Source organism: Erythranthe guttata, chromosome 6 (assembly GCF_056151865.1).
Source record: "Erythranthe guttata isolate IM_541 chromosome 6, IM_541, whole genome shotgun sequence".
Classification (NCBI taxonomy): domain Eukaryota; kingdom Viridiplantae; phylum Streptophyta; class Magnoliopsida; order Lamiales; family Phrymaceae; genus Erythranthe; species Erythranthe guttata.
In genome coordinates this window covers 6,784,006-6,803,626 of record NC_142538.1, presented here as the reverse complement: position 1 = coordinate 6,803,626, position 19,621 = coordinate 6,784,006, and the positions used below count along the sequence as shown (strand labels likewise).

Sequence of the window (19,621 nt, the reverse complement as noted above, 5' to 3'; positions counted from 1 at the left end):
AAAAAATAACATGTAATATATTTTTTTAATTATTTAAATGAATTATTATATATTTTATATTAATCATATTTAAAACAAAAATAAAAAAATAAAAAATAAAAAGATCGCGAGCCGGCTCGCGAGCTCATGAACAAACAAAAATGAGCTCGGGTTCAACTCGTCAAAAAGCTCGAATTCGGAAAATTCAAGTTCGAGTTTGAGCTTTTGTCGAGCCGTCCGGCTCATTTATACCCTTACACACAAGATGATGATGTTTAGTAGAAAAATGGTGTTTGGAAAACAATTTTTTTCACCCAAGATTTAAATATCACAAAAGGCCAAAAAGAATAAATAATTGCGCCATTAGACTGTATCCTACTATCCCGTACATGGGAGGGAAAAATTTAAACTGATTCCTAGGGTTCCATTGATTTCCCAATTTTCTTAACAAACACGAGCATTTCTCAGTTTCTCTCTGTATGAAGAAGATACAGAGGAGATGAGCAACAAGGAAAATGCGGTGGTTACACCCGCCGGAGGTGAACTATCGGCCGAGCAGAAGGCTCGAATTTCCCAAAGTTTCAGAGCCGCCAAGGCACTCCTCGCCCGCAAACGGCCAAGGTCCGACTCTAGCACTTCCTCCATTATTACTTTTTTTTTTTTTTTTCCCTCGTGTTGAATCGAATTAATTTTCCTCTGTTTATCCTTTTTCTTTGTGCATAATTATTCGAACTTGGTTTATGAGATCATAATTTTGGTTGGTTCAGGTCTGGGAATGAGAATGAAATCGATAGTCTGAATCGCGCTGATGGGATTAAGAGGCTGCCCCTTTCCCAGATTTGTACAAACACACCATCCATAGTAAACTCGAAAGATCAGAAGTTGTCCGGAAGGAATTGTGATGATGTAAAGAATGGGGTGAAGAGTGAAATACTTATAACTCCTGTTAAGCAAGGTGAATTCAGCAACACCCGGTATTTAGGAGACACTCGTAGTAATGAATTGAATTGTGAAGGTCTTGGTGTGGAAGAAGTAGGCCTTTCTTCGAAAGATGGATCGATCACGGATAAAACTGAGTCAGGTTTAAATAAGAAATCGATGGAACCATTACTCTTTCCTGATTTGAATGGTTCTGTTTTGATGTCTGATGCTTTGAGCAATGATTTTGATGAGTCAATATTAGAACAAATCGATGCTTTATGTGGAGAAAAAATGTCCGGAAACTTTAGAAGGGACGATAACAGAACGGAAAGTGAGATTGTTGGTCAAAGTTGCAAGGAGAATATCATCACCATCACAAATATTGATGTTAGTGGCGAATCTATAAAATCGGAAGAAGTTTTACATTCTGCTAATGAAAGAGCATGTGGAGTCAACGAGTTGGTTAACTCGGAGAATAAACTAACAAATAATATGCCTGCGGAATATGCAAAGTATATTAAGTCCCTGAACGATAAGCAACAGGAAGCAGCTTGTAGTGACATTTCAATTCCTTTGGTGATTGTTGCTGGACCAGGAAGCGGAAAGGTCCGTTTTTCTCCAGTAACTTAAATTGCATCTTGCTTATATTTCTGTGTTGACAATTTATCTGGTTCTTGTATCAGACGTCTACCATGGTTGGACGTGTATTAATGCTTCTATGTGAGGTATGATTGTGTAATCGAATGTTTGCTTTAATCATGTTTACTGAATGAAGCTTAACCTGTCTGCTTGGCCTTCCTCCCTTGGGTCTGTTTTCTTGTATGTTTGTCCTTGAATAATTCCAGGGAATCAGTCCATCCAATATTCTGGCAATGACATTCACTACAGCTGCTGCAGCTGAAATGCGAGAGAGGATAGGGAAAGTTGCTGGAAAGGCAGCTGCAAAAGAACTCACTATCAGCACATTCCACTCGTTTTCGTTGCAACTTTGTCGCTTGCATGCTGAGAAGTATGTATATGTCCAATTCATCAAAGATAATATTTGTTCTACATTATTTTCGAGAAATTTGCTTTTGGCTGAAGGAATTAGTTCACTCTTGCATCCTATTTACTCTTAAAACAAGACATACTTGAGTTTTGATTTTACTTTTCTAGTATTTCCACTCGTCTCTTATATCTGAGCCATATAACTTTAGCTCAAGTTTTTCATAAAGACCATATCCACCAAAATATCAACATGTTAACTCATGTAATAATAGGTTAGACCGCACTCCTGATTTTTTAATATATGGGCACGGGCAACAGAGGAAAGCTATTATAGAGTCTGTCCGCCTGTTGGAGGATGGAAAAAGAAGGGCCAATCCCGAGCTTTGCAAGCTCACTGAGCTGTCGGATGTCAATTCTCCCAAACATTTTAAAGACAATGCCAAGAAATGGCTTAAGTTCGTAACTAAGGTAATATATATTTACCTTCATATGCCATTTAATATACTGAATAAAATTTTAGTGGGTCTTTTAAAGTTTGTTAATCTGGAAGTGTGCCAATAAATCATTTTTTTGTATTGCTAAACAAGATTTGTCTGTATCAATGAAAGTACAATTGAGGAGTGAATAATCCCCTATCTAGAATCTTAGAATACAATTAGTAGTGTGTTCAAGAATTTGAACTAGCTCGTGATTGAGGTTAATAATGTGAAATAATGTTTTGTTTGGGCTAGAGGTATAAGTTTTTGGATTTATTACATTCACGTGTCTTGTGTTGGTTTATGGTAATGTGTTAAAGGTTGGTCATGGACAGGCCGATGGTCAAATACTGGTATAAAATTGAGTTGCCCTTTTCAAGTAGATTACCAGATATCGTTTTGTCACATTTTGTGCATAATTTGGTGTAATTCAGGCAAAAGCGGCGGGAAGATCACCTGCAGATTTTCATAAAATCGGTGACGAGACTGGAGTAAGCTTTCAAAGTGTTTTATGTCTATTAATTCTTTCTGAGCTTTTTTGTTTATCTCAGCATTCTGTCTTTTTTTTTCTACTTCAGGCAATTATTCTTCAGAACTACAACGAAATACTAAAATCCTGTAATGCTTTGGACTACCATGACTTTATCAGCTGTTCCGTGAAGCTACTAACCGATTTTCCAGAAGGTTCCTACCATCCGACCTTTAAAATAATCGAATTTAAAATATTATTTGTTGACAGTTTTTTTTTGTTTAATTCATATTTTTCTACTGAAGTGTTTGTTGAGTGCCAAGAATCATGGAGAGCAATTGTGGTTGATGAGTTTCAGGACACAAGTGCCATGCAGTATGGCTTACTGCAGACTCTTGCTTCCCATAAACGCATAACTATTGTTGGTGATGAAGATCAGGTGGATTTCATCCTTATACCCTTCATTCTGGAATTTTGGAGATCTTTCATCTGTATTTACCTCTCTATGTTTCTTTCATGAGTCTCTTATAATTAATCCAACATATCAACCTGCAGTCAATTTTTAGTTTCAATGGTGCTAATGCTTGTGGATTTGATTCGTTTAGAAAAGACTTTCCAATGTACAAAGAGGTTCGGCTGATATCTTTTTGTTTCTTAATATCCAGCCCATCTGTAAAATGCTACAATTTTTTTCATATGGGGGTGTTTTAATAATATCTGCTTTCATAATTTATTCAGGTCAGACTAAATCAAAATTACCGGTCCACCCGCTGTATCGTCGAAGCTGCATCGTCTCTTATACGAAATAATTTAAAGCGATGCCACACAAAGGATGCTCTGACCGATAATTCCTCTGGATCCAAGGTAAACATCTCTCTAACAGATATGATTTTTCCCTTTCTGTAATGACTAATAAGATTTTTTTTTATCGTATTTATCAGATAACCATCAAGGAATGTTGCAATGAAGATGCACAGTGTGCTTTTGTGGTTGATAAAATTTTGGAAATTGCATCAGATGGTTCGTCTGCTAAGTGCTCATATGGCAATATTGCTGTTCTTTACCGGAGGCAGGTTAAGTTAATTCTTGTTATGCTTTTCATTTAATTACTGGCACAAGTTAAACTTTGTGTGCACTCTTACTTTATGTTGTCTATTCTCCTGGGATCAGGTTACAGGGAAAATATTCCAAAACGCATTCCGCAATAGAAAAATTCCATTTAACATTCACGGTGTGGCTTTCTATCGCAAAAAGGTAGCAGGCATTTCAGTTTTTGTTTGCGAAAATTACTGTCTATTGATTTCTTTTTATAACACCTTTGAAAGGGGAATGTAACCCTTTTCCCTACGTCTTTTCATGAAGTCCCATTTATCTTTTTGATTGAGCAAGTCTTGTTCATTAACAGGTTGTCCGAGCCATTATTTCCTTGCTGAGTACTACATTGCCTGGTTGTGATGATGGCCCGTTTCGTCGAGTATTCAAGGCTTTACTTCCTTTTGATAAAGATGAAAAGAAGAAGGTATCCCTAGTCTTTTACCATCTATTTAGGTTTCACTTTTAGGTGACAACTTTTAAATGACTAGTAAACTGCAGTCTCATTACTTGTTCATCCCTTCTTCAGGTAATTGAACACATTGACAAGGTTTCGACTGTGAGGAGATGCAGTTTTATTTCCGCAGCATCTGATATATTTAGTGCCAAAATATCTGGAACATTTAAAAGGTTGGTTATATAATTTGTTATATAATTTTGATTCATATGTGATCCATACAGCCCTTTTTTTTTTTTTTTTAATGTGTTTTGGTGTTATCTATCAGTTTGAAATTGACTTATGAAGCTTGCCAATCTCTTATAAGATGTACTTAATTTTGATTATACAATTCATTATAGGACTCAACTGACACAAGGAAGAAAGGTGTTGCTCACTCTAGACATGATATCAAAACTTGTCTGTAGGGTAAGTCAACTTGATGAATTTGAGTGGCGCGCGTGAATAGTTTTTGCAAGATCACCAATTTAATTTGTTCATTATTGTGAAATATTTTCGATCAGTGCCACAGATTATTTATTGATTATGATGTTAATTTCAGTTAACATTTTAAAAAAATGAGACTTGTTTTACGTTTTCATGGATCCTTGCCTATGCTATGCAATACAATTTTCTGGAAATAATATGCACGCACTCTGTAACATTATTCCGATACTCTGCTTCCCATATATCTTCATAAAATTGTTATCCCACCATATTTCGTGCTTGCAGGAGCAATCAATTTCAGCTGTTATCACCTCTGTGGCGAACATGATACCTCAGGTTAGGTTTTGCTTTAACGCATCCATTCAAAAGAGATATATGTATGTAATTATATCATGTATAGCTGCCTTTTGCTATTTGTTGTTAAACATTTTCGCTCTATCGGTATTGAACAATGCTGGATACCTTAAATTTTGTCGATTCACATTTCAGCATTTCTTTCGTCTTCAAAATCGTATTTGAATATTTTATTTCCAACCTCAGTTTTATCTTGAATACATCTTAAATATTAGGAGGGATTTTTTGTTCTTGATGATCTTCTCGGTGGTTTAAATCTTTTTTCCCTCACTTTCTTGTTTCTTAATTGTATTGCAATTGTATCCTTCACGAGCAATGCTCTGCAGTAGTAACCTTTTCAAATTTATTTATTACAACTGGCACAAATGAAGTTTTATGTACTTGAATTACCACAATTTAAGTTGTGCTTCCCGATCTTTGCTTCTGTAGAAATATCTTCTTGAACAACGAGCAGTTCTTGATGTTGATGGAGGCAAGCTGCTGAATGAAGATAATGATATTCGATCTGTAAGGAAGGATCTCTTTATTCTGTATCCATTGTCAATGATGCGTTTGGTACTATGAGTACATACATACATATAACAAACCGTAAACTGCCTTACTATGCAGGTGCTGCAGTATCTATTAGATGATTTGTCCCTATTTTTGACTACCATACACAATGTTGCAGAATCCAATGATAGTGTAGCACAGAAGAACGGTTGCATGACTACACTTAAGGATTTTCTTGACTATATTTCTGGACGGGAAAAAGAAAATTTTCAATTAAGAAAGCATGAGAATGAAGATTCCGTTACCCTTACTACTATCCATCAGGTTCGACCACAATCAATGCCATAAACTCCAGGTTTAGTTGTGTTTGGTGCTACTGCAAATATCAACTTTTCTACCAACACGAACTCTTTTGTTTCTCTTATTTACGTGTTGCAGTCAAAAGGTTTGGAGTGGGACACAGTTTTCATTGTGAAGGTACTAATTGGAATATTGGCTTTTCTTTATTTTTCAGCTTTGGCTATTAAATGTTCATTCTGCTGCATGCATTATGAATTATAATTTTTCGTTACTCAGGTAAATGAAAATGAGATTCCCTTGTTGCATGAATACAATGGCGCTCTGAACGAAAATGGCACCTCGGTTGAGGTAAGCTTATGTTTGAATGAAAACTTCCTACATGAATTGAAAGCATATCCTGTATAATCTGACCTGCTTTACCACTGTCAGGAAGAGAGGCGCTTGTTGTATGTGGCGATGACTCGTGCGCGTAAAAAACTTTTTATGCTATATGTGCTTATGGATTCTAATTGGCAGGTAAAGTCAACAAACTGCTTTTGAGTTCTTTAATTCTTAAAAAAAATCTGCTTTTGAGTTCTTTAGTATCTATTTATGGTTTTTATTTAAGCATCCACGCACTTCTTCTCAGGTTCTTCAATCATCACGGTTTCTTAGAGAAATTCCACGCAGCCTAATGGAGACCCAGGTGAACACTTCTTTCAATTATCAAATCATTTGTTCTGATTGTAAAAATTATGCTGGGTATGTGTGAAGAATACATTTCTTTTTTTATTTATCTCACAACTTATCATATTATTTTTCAATCAAACCAACTACGAAAATTTCAGTAATAAAACCTTAGTCGTCATGAACTATTTGTTATTTCTACCAATGAATTGGTGCATACTTATAACCTTAAGATTGCGATTGACCATTTGATAATTGATGCTCAACCTCTTCATGAACTGTTGATGTTTCGAGTTGACCTTCCATTGAAATTGTCATTAACTTCAAGAAACAAATTGCCGTATTAGTTTGCTTATTGTCCAATAACCGTTACTTATCCATTTTTTTCTGCAGGAAGAGCTGGTTTCAGTGAGTTCAAATAAGACTTTCCCGCAAACTAAGCAAGAAGCTCCACCGGTTTCTGTTAGTCTCGCAACAGAATCTCCTGAAAACGATACAATACAGCACGATGCAGATGACAATTTATTAAGCGAAGCATTCAAAGAGTCTAGTGAACTTGAAAACTACAGTAGCAACTACTTCTTGAAAAGGTTTTTTTTTTCGAACACATACCTCTGATGAACTAATATTGCCAGTAGTAGTTAGTGTATTTAAATTTTAAATCCTCCCGGATTTTTAATTCAATTTTACAGGTTCAATGCCGAGGATCGAGCTATAGTTTCCCATCTCTTCCATCAATGGGCCAAGAAGCCTGCATTTCATGACCCCAAGAGATTACTAACTAAGGTACATGATAAATACCTTTCAGTCCCTCATTTGGTTAATCAAATTTCCATCCATGAAAATTCTCTTGCATCCTTTAATTTGGATCGTCTTGTAACTTGAGGAAGAAAGGACGAAGATTTCTTCTTCTTGTTTCCGTCACTATGGTCGAAAGCTCACATTGGTCTCTTGTAATATCGACAAACTTACTGGTTTTGATGGAAAACGAGACAAGTAATTTATGTTAAATATGGTGCTCAATTATTCAGTTTGATGCAGGTTTCTTTTGTCATTGATGAACGACTGCGGGCCAAGAAAAGCACACACAAGGTTGTACTATTATCCACACTCAAATCTTTTCCTCTTTCCCAGTCAAAGTGTTGCTATCACAAAATATTTGTGGGGGACATGATTCATTTTCATTTTTCATTTCTCAGAATGTTTTACGAGAGCTGAAATCTTGCTTAACATCTGATGAGGCTCATCACTTTGCCGTATCAGTAAGTTTATGTTTTCTAAATATACTGCATGTTGAATATGGAAGTAATAATTTTTCACATAATGGAAGAGAACCAGACTGAGTTGCATATTCTTGTTTAAGTAAATTGATTTCTTGGTTTTTGCAATGAAGGTTCTGAACTGGCTGCAAATTCCTGCTGAAAAGCGTGCTTATCTATTGAGAGAGAAACAGGTATGTACTTTCGAATTCAATTTAGAGTGCCTTAAAATTCCTCTTGCACAGCAAAACGAGTTCTTTTGTCCTTTTCTTTTTTTGGGTGGGGCGAGGGTTAATAAGTGAAAGCACAGTTGAAAATAAACGGTCAAATTTTCTGTTTCGTCTCCATCTTTTGTTTGACATTCAAATTACCATCCAAATCAAACATTTAAGCTCCATGAGTTTGTACCATATTGATACATACATAATCCATACTGAATTAGATCAATATTTTTTGTCTGAACCATGCGTTACTACGTTGTTTTATTTCGCTGTATTTGCTGCTTTTCGTTCAAATATAGACTCACGCACGTGGTCCTTTTAATTTTAGTTTATAAAGCCATTTGCAATTTGCAATTGTTCAGGAACATTTTCAGAAATTAAGAATCGAGAACTCGATGGGTTCGTCTGAAGCAACTTCTAAACAGGTAAATTATCCTCCCTGTTGTTTATCGTTTGACAATGTCTTTTGTTGCCTAGATATGCTGACCTCCACAGTTCATATTTGAGGTTTCTTTTCTGATGCAATTGTAATCATTTGATGAAATATTTCAATTAGTCACTTTCCGTATTCTTCGTAAACCTGTTAAAAACCTGACTTTTTTTTTTTGGGCAAATGACAGATTTCATATTTACAGAGCCTTGGATGCACGATAGTACCTACTTCCCGCCTCCATGCTTCTCGTTTGATCGAGGAATATAAATCATTGTGACCTCCACAACTTGACTTACTTACTGTCATATTTATTTATATAAAAGATAAAGGCTTTGTTTTATTCTCATAATCTGTATTTCAGTAGTCAGTACAGTAATCTGTTCTTCATCCTTAGTGAAATTAAATCGAATTCTTTAAATTTGCAATAATTAATAAACTCAAATTATGTCCTTACTATATGCTAACAGCATTATTTATATATCACTAAGACTAAATCTGGATGTTGATGCCAATACTTGCCCTCACATAACATGCTACATTCTAACCGTAAGGGTATAACTAAAAACTATGGTTTCGGTTTTCATATCTTGAAGCAGTAACGATCAGTCAAACGGGTCGATGCGTGGGTCGTGCTCACTTGCCATAGCCATTCCTGTGCAAAGGCACGTGGGGCACATCACCTGCAAAACATCGAATAAACGATTATTAGGCAGCTATTGAAAAGAAAATCAGAAAAAGAAATGCAAAAAACAAACAAAACTAGAAAGTCCACACCAAGATAAATAAATTCGGCCCGAATTTGATTACGCCTCCAAGCAAAGAATAGGATCTTGGGCACAAGACGCGTTACGTCATACGTGCAACAACTACTAGGTGAAGATAAATGAATGTAAACCACAATATGGTGAGATCGAGCATATACCTTTCCGGAGCCTGAACAGTTAGAACACCTTTGTGTTTTAGGCAGTGAGAGGGGCCGATCCCCGCCATCTAATGTCGAGACTGGTTCGATAAGAACAAGTGATCCACTGTTTGAACAGCGAGCACAAGCAAGATATCCTGTAATAAAAAATTAAATTAAATAAAAATCGGTTTAAAGTATCAACATGCAATCCCATCTTGCATGGCAAAATGTTCCAACTTTTTCATTTTAATATTGTAAATACAGAAAACGGTTTTATAGGGAATTCAATATTTCCTGCCATTACGTCATGGTTAAAAGAATTAAATGTAACGAGAAGCACATCATGTACTAATTTACCTGTACCAAGACAGTACTTGCATCGCTTGTGCTCCTGCTGCTTCACATTGTTCATCTCGACCACCATCAAGGCGGATATTACTCCAACCGCTCCTCCCGAGAACGATGCCACAATGGGATCAACTTCACTATAAAAATTAATAAAACATACTCTCTCAGCCAGAACACTCTGACAACTACTCGATTTTATCGTATAATACTACTGTACATTCTCGAACTCTTAACTACTTGCATAGACAAGCTGATGGAGTTGACACTCATAATCCTCTAATTTTTTTAAACAACATGTGTGTATTGTTCTACTATTCTACATGATATCGAGTTGAGCAGTAAAAGGTACAGTGATAGTTTCCCAACCACGAATAAACTCGTTACGTAATCTGAATGCACCAGAAGCAAAAATGCAGTAACGCGAACAGTCTAGAAGCATACCTCAATTGCATCGGGAGATGCATATTGCGAATAAAATCAGCATATGATGTACCCCCGATTCCAAGTTTCAGCTCCAGCTGGTGAAAGAACAAAACGGCAATACAGAGATAAGAATCATCGTTGACTTCACAAGAACTGTGACAAAAATAATTCATTCTTCTAATTCTCGTTTCCTCTTAAACAGAATTAATTACCAGTACATTATCGATCATGTACGTTTTCTTTCTATTTTTCATATTTAATTTTCTTAGGTTTGTATATTTTTCCTACTAATGGGATGGTAGAGAGCATACAATCAAACTATATAATCGATTCGTATCAAAGTTTTTGTAATTTATTTCAAGTATGAAATACAACGGGGATTGGCATTAGGAAGTGCAGATGAACTTACGGTAGGTGCTAGAAGTCCGCCAAATAGCATTATCCCGGCAATAAGTGAAAAACACGAAGCATAGTATTGTTTGAGGTTCGTAGAATTCTGCACGGAAACTTATTTATGAGACGACACTCAATGTTTGTAGATTGAAATAAATAAATCAAACAATTGATCGCATTTCAAGCACCTAAAAAAGAGGTTTTACCAGAGGAGGCAAAAATGGGATGAACGAAGGGAAATTCGGAAGCTCGTTTTCTTCCTCTTCCTTTACAATCCCAAGCTCCGTGTTTTTTATTCTTTGCTGTACTCTAAGCCGACGAACCTACAAAAACTTCATGATAGGAAAAATAACCGTACAGTTCACAAACTACATCAAAATATTAAAATTCAATTTAATTTATAAAAAAAAAAGAAAAACAATTTAAAACTATGATTATTTTAAGCTATTTTAGGTTTTTACGGAGAAGAAAACGAAAGGGAAAACAGTAACCTCCTCCATGTGCAAAAAGATTTTTTTTCGTCGACTCCGAATATTATCCTGAATTTCCTGTAATTCCATTGTAGCAAAGTCCTGGACCGTTTCCGGCCCTTCGATTATACAAAACCTGCATCCGTAAGTTCAGAATCACCTCAGTCACCCCAGAAATTAAAACAATTCGCCCACCCAAAAATAAATAAATAAATTACAGAATCAATTCGGAAAAAAACAGATGCTACACATCATAAATGAGAAGATATATATGTTACGTGGAGGAATTTATTTTGGCCGGAGAATCGGAATCGGAATCGGAATCGGCGGAAGCGGAAAAGGAGGGGTCGGCTTCGGCGTCTGACGCCGTGGATCGCCATTTTTTGAGGTTTGTTTTCAGTTTTACATGAAGATATAATCTGGAGTGGGATGAATAGAACGGCGTCGGCGCGTGAGAAAGGGTTAGAATCCGGCCAGAACAGAGCATCTTCACGGCGGAGTTGAGGGTTCTGTGAGCGGCGAGTTTCAAAGGGGGAGCATTTTCTATTTGCCGTTGTAATATATAAAAAGGAAAGGATCTGGTGGGAAAATTTGATTCGTTATTAAGTTCACTTCTCTTTCCAACTAAATTTTTATTATTCCGCCAAAATATTCTTTGATCGAATAAATTCAATAAATATGCATACATACTTTATTTTTTATTATTTTCAATTGATTTTTTTTCCGAGAGCAACTCCATCATCTTTTTTAAAATGTGACACTTTTTTTCAAGCTATAAATATTGAATAATGTTTCGGCACACTATATTTTCTGACGCACTAAAACGACAGTTATTTATATTTTAATGCATCGCTTTAAAACATCATTTTTATCATCACTACTGATTCCTCAACATAATTTTTAATACATGATAATTATAATTTTTTTACTATTATACTTTATATATTTGATTATATAATAATAAATAAAGAAATCTAACTAATTCCAATTTTTGTTATATAATTAATTGCCTCATTTCAAAATTATACAACTAATTTATTTATTCCCGTCTTTTTGTTAATTAATTTGACTTTGGAAACCTGTGCAATTGTACAACCGCTGTAAAAGTAATCAGGTTCTTTTATCCAAAACAATTTTGCCATGTCACTTTTCGTTCTTTCAAAATTGACAAGCCTAGTCTAATATATATATATATATATATATTATATATATATATTGAATTGCAATAGTTACAAATAAATAAATAAATAATAAAGGTGGCATTGTCATTGGACCCTATTTTCATAACGTTCTTTGTACTCCGTAGTTTACTAGTGACAATGAATTTCATCCCTTTGTGTGAAGTATATATGTAGTGGTCCTGCATTTATGTATAGAGGATTGTTTGATGAAGACAACATTTGTTGTGCCCCATAATAATAATTGATAATTGTTATTTCAGATGTGAAATGCTTCATAAGAATCAAGAATGGATAATATTATTCGAGATATATATATAGTATTTTGCTCCCCTTGAAATTGACATATTGGATAAATTTATTTCTAGTTCAACCAATAGATACAATGTCTTTCTTTTCCTCTAAGAACCTACAAATGCGACAGAAATTGAATGGATTGGATCGTCACTAGAACTAATTACAAAGAAAGAGGGAAAATAAGAGTTTGTAGCGAAAAACTACGAATTTATTGTATTAAGCACCCATGTGTTAGCAAAAAGACCACTATTTATACACTTTTATTTTGGCACACTTTTATTTTGGCAAAGCACCGTAAAAACTCACCACTTTGGGATTGTGTGATGAAAAATATGATGCGGGGTGGGTCTTGCAAATTTTAATATCACGAGCATTCTTTTACCAATTTAACATAATATAGGGTATTAAATGCAACAAACTCGAAAACTAATTCCACTTTCATTCAAGAGAATAATGAAAAAAAAATAGAAATCGGGATTTATTAAATTGGAGAGAAAAATTGTTCAAGATTGTTACCATGTGATTAATTAATACATTAAATTAGTCTATCGTATAGTGACTTGAAATTCATAAATTATTGTACTTGCATATAATATGGTGATATGTTAGGTCTTACTTAGTACTTAAATTTGAGTGGTTTGAGATGCGTGGAAATTAGAATGAAATTTCTTAATTGCATTCGACCAGAATAGTGTTGATTTTATAAAAAAAAAAATCCTCTTGATTTATGAAATTCTAATTTTTGATTTTCTTTTCAAAAAGTTTCGAATCTTGGAAAATTCCCACAAAAAATTATTTCCGAAAATAATTCATCTGATTTTTGTTTTCGAGACTATAATTATAAAAATAATGTTGTATGCATTGTATATATGTATTGTTATTTTTTATCGACTATATATACCCACACATATATATATATATGGTGTACAGTCCTAAAAAAACTTATTCAAACTTCAGTTGATGTTAGCTGAGTTTGATCTATTTTTCTCTTTAGTCGGAGTCTTAATTAATATTGATGTTGATCAATACCGATTAGACAATTCCAAGAGTCATTGAACTCAAAAGAGTAGAGAATGTCAGCTTAGGAAAGTAGAGCATGCCACGAGTCATGATGTCATGTGTCAGATGTGGTTCAATGAGTGAATTTCCGCTCGTTAACTTACCAAGTAAATAACAAACACTAGGTGATACGTGAATATGCCAAATGATTGTCTTTCAATGCTCAAGTCGGAAAACTGTTGCAGAGCATAAGCTACAGAGCTATATTTAACTTGCAAAATAAAACGTGCATTGCTGTGTAGATGATATCATATACTTATAATTGGAATTTTGTTTTGTTTATGTTGTAAAGTCGATATAGGGCAATAAACATTTTTTTTTCTTTTTCTCATGTGCTATTAGGAGAATTTTAATTAAGGATGTTTGTGTTGACGTTTTTTCGTTAATGGGCCTTAACTATTGATGGAGAACCGAATTTCCCAACCCAAACATAGGTCTAGGATACGAACTCGCAAAGTTCGCTGAAGCTCTAGGTCGTACACTCAAATTAATTAAAGAGAAAAACATAAAGATCACTATTGTATTTACCATCCAATAAATACATATATATATATATATATATATATATATATATATATATAAATAAGATAAACCATTATTCTAAAAAAAGAAAATAATAATAATAATAATAATAATAATAAAAACCATTAATTGTGATTTGTGAGTCCTTATTGAAGGCAAAATTGCACAGTCAACAGCAGTCAGAGTTTGTGACGCTTGGTGGAATAAGCCCAGCCCATTAAGCAAAAACGAAACCCCTCCATTCTCGGATGTGTAAACCCTAATCCACCCTTTATATACCGCACACTAACACATGTATTTCACCACAAGCAGCAGCACCCTTCTTCTTCACAAATATACATCTTCTATTCCTACATCTGATCTGAAGTTTCTTCTCAAGTACTTTTTTCAATGTATTGATTTCAATTTTTATTAATTTATTGATTGATTGATTTATGGATAGAGAGAGAGAGTAAATGGCAGTGACGACTCAAAAAATTCAAGCTCAACAGACCGGATTGCAGGTTTCTCTCTCTCTCTAGAGATGAGATGTTTACTTGCGTGTCGATAAACCCGCTGAACTGAGCCTTTACTCTCTCTCTCTCTCTTTTGTATATACATATATACATATATATATATATATATATATATATATTTTGAAAATTCTGATTTTATATTTTTGAATTGAGAATGGGGAAAATATATAGCGATGAGGATAACAAGCTCCCTCTTCTGAAATATTCTGAGGACGATCTGCGGCAGAATCGAACCAATTACAATATTGCCACCACTGAGTCTATATATTTTCCATCTACCAATTCATTTTATTTTATTTATTTTTTCTAATTTTGGTATTGAATTGATGAGGATGAAGCAAATATTAAAAATATTCAACACTTGGACTGAACTATAGTGATGATACTATCTGCTGCTGAATCATGTTCTTCACTTTCAACTGTCATTTTTTTTTATTTTAATTTTGGGGAATTGGTTATCAAGTGATGAATATTTTAATTAATCTTAGGACACCTTTGGACGCTGTTGCGAATGAAAATGAATCTTATTCTGATGATGACCTAATTCTCTTATTTAATTTCCTCTTTTTAATTTGTGATTGGTAATTTAAAAAATAATTTCTTTCAACAAATTTATTAGGATTATTATGTTTTTTATTTTGTTTTAAATATAAGTTTTTAATGTTAAAAGTTTATTGCCTAGTTTCTACACTTTGAATTTGAAATATTTGTACTCTGGTTTTCAACATTCTACACTTTGTTATTGAAAATATATCTCAGATTTGATTATATATAATAGAAATGTTCAATGTTACTTTTCTTTTTTGATGATTTATTCGACTTTAAAAATACATAATCATGGTTTCTATATTAGAATTATTTCAATTATACCATTTTGTATCCTTGCTGCCTCGAAATAAATTAATAGCATTTTCCACTATCATGTATAATGCACTTCAAATAATTTTTTAAAATTAAATAATGTAATTTAATATTTTTAGTGATATTTTTTAAGATGCCAAAATTCAAATATTTTTTTTATTCATTAATTCTTTTGAAAATATAAAGTGCAAAAATAAAAATACACTTCATAAACAAACGTATTTAAAAATTATATTTTTTTTATCAAAATACAATATTTTATGAAAAAAGTCATTTATCTATTATGTTATAAAGTTATCTGAAAATTATATTTTCTTCTAAATATTTTCAACCATTTACAATAAAAGATCCAACAATCGAATAATTTAGTGATAAGAGCTTCCAAATTAGGTTAGAGATTCAAGATAATAACAATTTTTCTATTTGATTTTGCATCCTAAAAAAAAACCAACGAAAAATGAAATTGTCTTTATTATTCAATTCATGGTGCATTGTGAATCATTTATGTGTTTTGAGGCAAAATGAAATTAAGCCTTATTTTTAATATCTACATTGTTGACTATTCAAATAGACTATTTTAGAACTCTGTAAAATGAGTGTTTTAAAAACAAAAGAATTTGAGTTTATAATAAAGTAATGAAATTGAATATTAACTTTGGTTTAAGAAATTCTATTTGTGTTAAAATTACAATATACCTTAAATGTAATTAATAATAATTAAAATTGCAAATAATAAACAAAAACCCCACCGCAAATGGCAAAAATTGCAAGATAATTCAAGCTTCTTCATAATCTTTTCACATTTGTTTTTATCAGTATCAGCACCTTTGTACTCCTCCACAAGACACTTTCTAAAAATCTTTGAACAGCTAAAACAAGGGTACAAATTTATTGTCTGAACTTTTATTAAAAACCAGAGCTTTAGTTAAATAAGTTCAAACACATATTACATGCCCAGAAACAACATTCGCAAGATATACAACACTTCTCACCGCAACAACAAGGTACAAAAAAAAGTGCCAAGGATAATTTATTCAGAAACCACATATATATCCATCCATCCCCTTATTACTTATTATTACCTTTGGAAATTTTAGCCGTAGCACCTAATTGGATCGTTGCAGCCTTTCTCGGCAGATTGCTTGGATCCGAGTCGACCGCCCTTCGAAAGATATTGCTGGTGATATTCTTCCGCTCTGTAATATTTCTTGGCCGGAAGTATTTCAGTAACGATTTTCCTGCTCATTAGCTTTTGTTGCCTTTCCTTCGACTCCAATGCCGCTTTTTCTTGCTCGGGTGTGTAGAAGTATATCCCAGATCTGTACTGAGTTCCTACATCATTCCCCTGTACAGGACAAGACCAAAAACCGACTTCATTATAATTCTCCATCACACGCAAATTATGATATGATCGGACTAAGAAAAAACAAGTATTACGATTATTGTTTATCAGAGGTTTGACTCACGCCATTGCCTAGCACGATTGTAAATTGAATTTAGAACTATATTGTTTATCTACATAGCAATTGAAACGGTTCTTGTTTTTCCGACAAAAAAAAAATAATTGCACGAAACCGACCGACATAAAGCAAAATAGTGGCTCTTCTCGACCTATATATGATTTAGAGTGAGAGCGAACGATATGTTACAAGGCATATGCAGTTGGATACAAAATTTACGATCAAACGGGAACCAAATAGAGGACCGACAAGAAAGCTAAGCTCTCAAACGGGAACCAAATAAGCCATCTGTCGAGTAGGTTTTGATAGTGAAAAAGTATTCAAGACAAAAATGGTAACAACCGAAAGACTAATTCTAAGGTGAATGAAAACCTCACACTGTAATTTAGAGTTTTGAAGCGATGACACATACAATGAAACAATATGCAGCAAAGAAACATTTGACAATCACCTAGGATTCACAAGAACATTTCAAATAGCAGCTAACTCCAATTTCAACAGCTGAATTTCGAACAGCTGCAGTCATCGCATCTCGATTTAAAAAACCCCACATTTGAGATAATTTCCAGGCACACCAAATTAAGTTCACAGCAAACTCGATTAAAAAACCCCCATCAAATAAGCCCAAAGAGACTGTAATTCAGATTACAACCTCGACGTTTCTTAGTTTCTTATTCACTACCAATTTTGCGCAATCAATCGAACAGTTTTATGCGATTGAATACGAATATTTTGAATCCAATTTCTATAGTACTGTAACCAGCCATTTCAAAAATATATAAAAAGAAATCAAACCCTAACAGTCAATCACCAAACCCTAATCACATAAAACCCAAAATTAAAGAGAAGGATTAAAAAAAAATCACCGAGCGATTGGGAGTGGTCGGGTCATGGCGGGACCAGAAAACGTCGAGCAGGGTTTCGAATCTGCACTCATTCGGGTCATACTGAACCCGAACCACTTCCGAATGGCCGGTGGTACCGGAGCACACATCCTCGTAAGTCGGGTTATCCAGATAGCCTTGGGTGTACCCGACCTCCGTCTTGGTGACACCGGGGACGCGCTGAAACGCCAATTCGACGCCCCAGAAACAACCCGCCCCGATTTGAGCGAACTGCTGACCCGGAGCAGGTGAATCGTCGTCGGGGCCCTGGCAAACGGCGGCGGAAGAGGAGGAGGAGTCGGTGGGGGAGCGGGCGGCGAGGCCGAACTTGTTGAGCCAACTCATTTTAGAGGAGGTGGAGATGGTAGGGCGTCTGATGGGAGGAGCACGGTGGGGATTGAAGGGTTTAAGGAAGGATAATTTGGGGAGAGATGAGAGGAGGCGTGGGGAGGAGGAGGAGGAAATGGTGGTGGTGGTGGAAGTTGTGGCTGTGGTGATTTTGAGCATCATTTCTCTCAGAGAGACACGTTTTTCTCTTCTCTCTTTTCTCTTTTTGTGGGGGTGTCGTGTTTGAAAGATCAAAGATGCGGATAATTTATTAGATGGGTAAATTACAACCAACCCCCTGAGATATGGTCAATTTACGAAAAAACCCCTCTTGTTTGGATAATTACATCTACCCCTCCATTATGATTTTTTTATTACACCTCCACCATTATGGTGTCAAATTCAACATAATCATCTGGATTTCGTGGAATGTGCTCTAATTTGTGATGCATCTTACTTCACATACAAGCCAAAAAACACATATTACGATCATCTTACTTCAAAATGTGGAGTTCGAATGGGATAAAACGGGTACAAAAGTAATAATATTCCATATAATCTAGAAGATTCCACTAAATTTTATAGTTGAGGGGTGGTTGTAAATACCCAAACAGGAAGGGGATTTTTGTAATTTGACCATACCTCAGGGAGGTAGTTGTAATTTACCCTTTATTAGATATATAATACAGAGTAAATTACATCTGCACCTCTGAGGTATGCTAAAATAAATTTAAGGTTCCTATAGTATCGGTAATTACAATCACCCCGTGAAACATTGTTAGAAACCCTTAACGGAATAATGCACTAGATAAGTTATTTCGTTAGTGTTCTAAGTTCTGACGGACTATTTTTCAGGCAGTGGTGGAGACAACATAGAGCTAGGGTGGTGACATGACTCTACTAATATTTCTTCAATTCTTATTATTATATATAAGGTTTACAAAATTTTCATCTATAGTAGCATGAACGGTGCTCGAAAAAAATATAGTGCATATTAGTTCCCAAGACATGAAATCTCGGCTATGGTAATAGTTCCAGGGGTGTGGCCGTAATTACCAATTCCACAGGGACCTTAAAGTTATTTTAGCGCAACTCAGATGTGTAGGTGTAATTTATCCTATGATATATTATTCTCGATATTTTTATGAGATTAAATTCTGAGCGGATCAGCCGATATTTAATATAAATCGGATTCCACTAATTTTTTGACATGTGGCACTCTTAAGTTTTAACTCTTAATAAATCACGCTAATTATAATTAGGGTTAGAGGAGTTATGGGTTATGCTGGATTAGAATCATAATTATATTTTTATTTAAACTATCCACGTGTCAATCATCCAATGGCATCCGGTTTTCCTATTAAAACAGACCATCCGGTCTAAATTTGGACCCGGTTTTTATTATGCGTTGATTAAGTATTCAGCCAAGACTAAAATTCGATTTTCTC

The 19,621-nt window shown here is 34.5% G+C and overlaps 3 protein-coding genes and 4 non-coding genes across 7 annotated transcripts; 5 read left to right on the top strand and 2 right to left on the bottom strand.

Moving 5' to 3' along the window:
* Window positions 1–253: 253 nt before the first annotated feature.
* Window positions 254–8,983, top strand: SRS2 (P-loop containing nucleoside triphosphate hydrolases superfamily protein). Its single transcript, XM_012984509.2, has 29 exons — window positions 254–600; window positions 747–1,506; window positions 1,584–1,625; window positions 1,746–1,909; window positions 2,160–2,355; window positions 2,798–2,854; window positions 2,942–3,047; window positions 3,138–3,271; window positions 3,388–3,462; window positions 3,571–3,696; window positions 3,774–3,905; window positions 4,003–4,086; window positions 4,238–4,351; window positions 4,454–4,554; window positions 4,723–4,789; window positions 5,093–5,143; window positions 5,591–5,668; window positions 5,771–5,977; window positions 6,092–6,130; window positions 6,230–6,301; window positions 6,383–6,469; window positions 6,582–6,638; window positions 7,013–7,209; window positions 7,312–7,405; window positions 7,661–7,711; window positions 7,819–7,881; window positions 8,013–8,072; window positions 8,462–8,524; window positions 8,720–8,983. The coding sequence occupies exons 1-29, from the start codon at window positions 479–481 to the stop codon at window positions 8,807–8,809; spliced, it is 3,489 nt and encodes a 1,162-aa protein (XP_012839963.2). The 5' UTR covers window positions 254–478; the 3' UTR covers window positions 8,810–8,983.
* LOC105960355 (protein ORANGE, chloroplastic) lies at window positions 8,927–11,736 on the bottom strand. Its single transcript, XM_012984510.2, has 8 exons — window positions 11,349–11,736; window positions 11,092–11,206; window positions 10,807–10,923; window positions 10,617–10,703; window positions 10,226–10,302; window positions 9,794–9,921; window positions 9,455–9,591; window positions 8,927–9,212 (listed from the first exon to the last, which is right to left on the bottom strand). The coding sequence occupies exons 1-8, from the start codon at window positions 11,555–11,557 to the stop codon at window positions 9,135–9,137; spliced, it is 948 nt and encodes a 315-aa protein (XP_012839964.2). The 5' UTR covers window positions 11,558–11,736; the 3' UTR covers window positions 8,927–9,134.
* Window positions 11,737–14,580: 2,844 nt separating this feature from the next.
* Window positions 14,581–14,696, top strand: LOC148770006 (small nucleolar RNA Z107/R87). The gene has a single exon (XR_016031967.1). It is a non-coding gene; the product is annotated as a small nucleolar RNA Z107/R87 (small nucleolar RNA).
* A 108-nt stretch (window positions 14,697–14,804) lies between these two features.
* Window positions 14,805–14,901, top strand: LOC148770005 (small nucleolar RNA R30/Z108). Its single transcript, XR_016031964.1, has one exon. It is a non-coding gene; the product is annotated as a small nucleolar RNA R30/Z108 (small nucleolar RNA).
* Window positions 14,902–14,964: 63 nt separating this feature from the next.
* Window positions 14,965–15,046, top strand: LOC148770004 (small nucleolar RNA snoR31). Its single transcript, XR_016031965.1, has one exon. It is a non-coding gene; the product is annotated as a small nucleolar RNA snoR31 (small nucleolar RNA).
* A 49-nt stretch (window positions 15,047–15,095) lies between these two features.
* LOC148770003 (small nucleolar RNA snoR31/Z110/Z27) lies at window positions 15,096–15,181 on the top strand. The gene has a single exon (XR_016031963.1). It is a non-coding gene; the product is annotated as a small nucleolar RNA snoR31/Z110/Z27 (small nucleolar RNA).
* Window positions 15,182–16,389: 1,208 nt separating this feature from the next.
* LOC105960353 (peptide methionine sulfoxide reductase A3) lies at window positions 16,390–18,431 on the bottom strand. Its single transcript, XM_012984508.2, has 2 exons — window positions 17,829–18,431; window positions 16,390–16,847 (listed from the first exon to the last, which is right to left on the bottom strand). Exons 1-2 carry the CDS (start codon window positions 18,354–18,356, stop codon window positions 16,596–16,598), a joined length of 780 nt encoding a protein of 259 aa, XP_012839962.2. The 5' UTR covers window positions 18,357–18,431; the 3' UTR covers window positions 16,390–16,595.
* Between the last annotated feature and the right edge of the window lie 1,190 nt (window positions 18,432–19,621).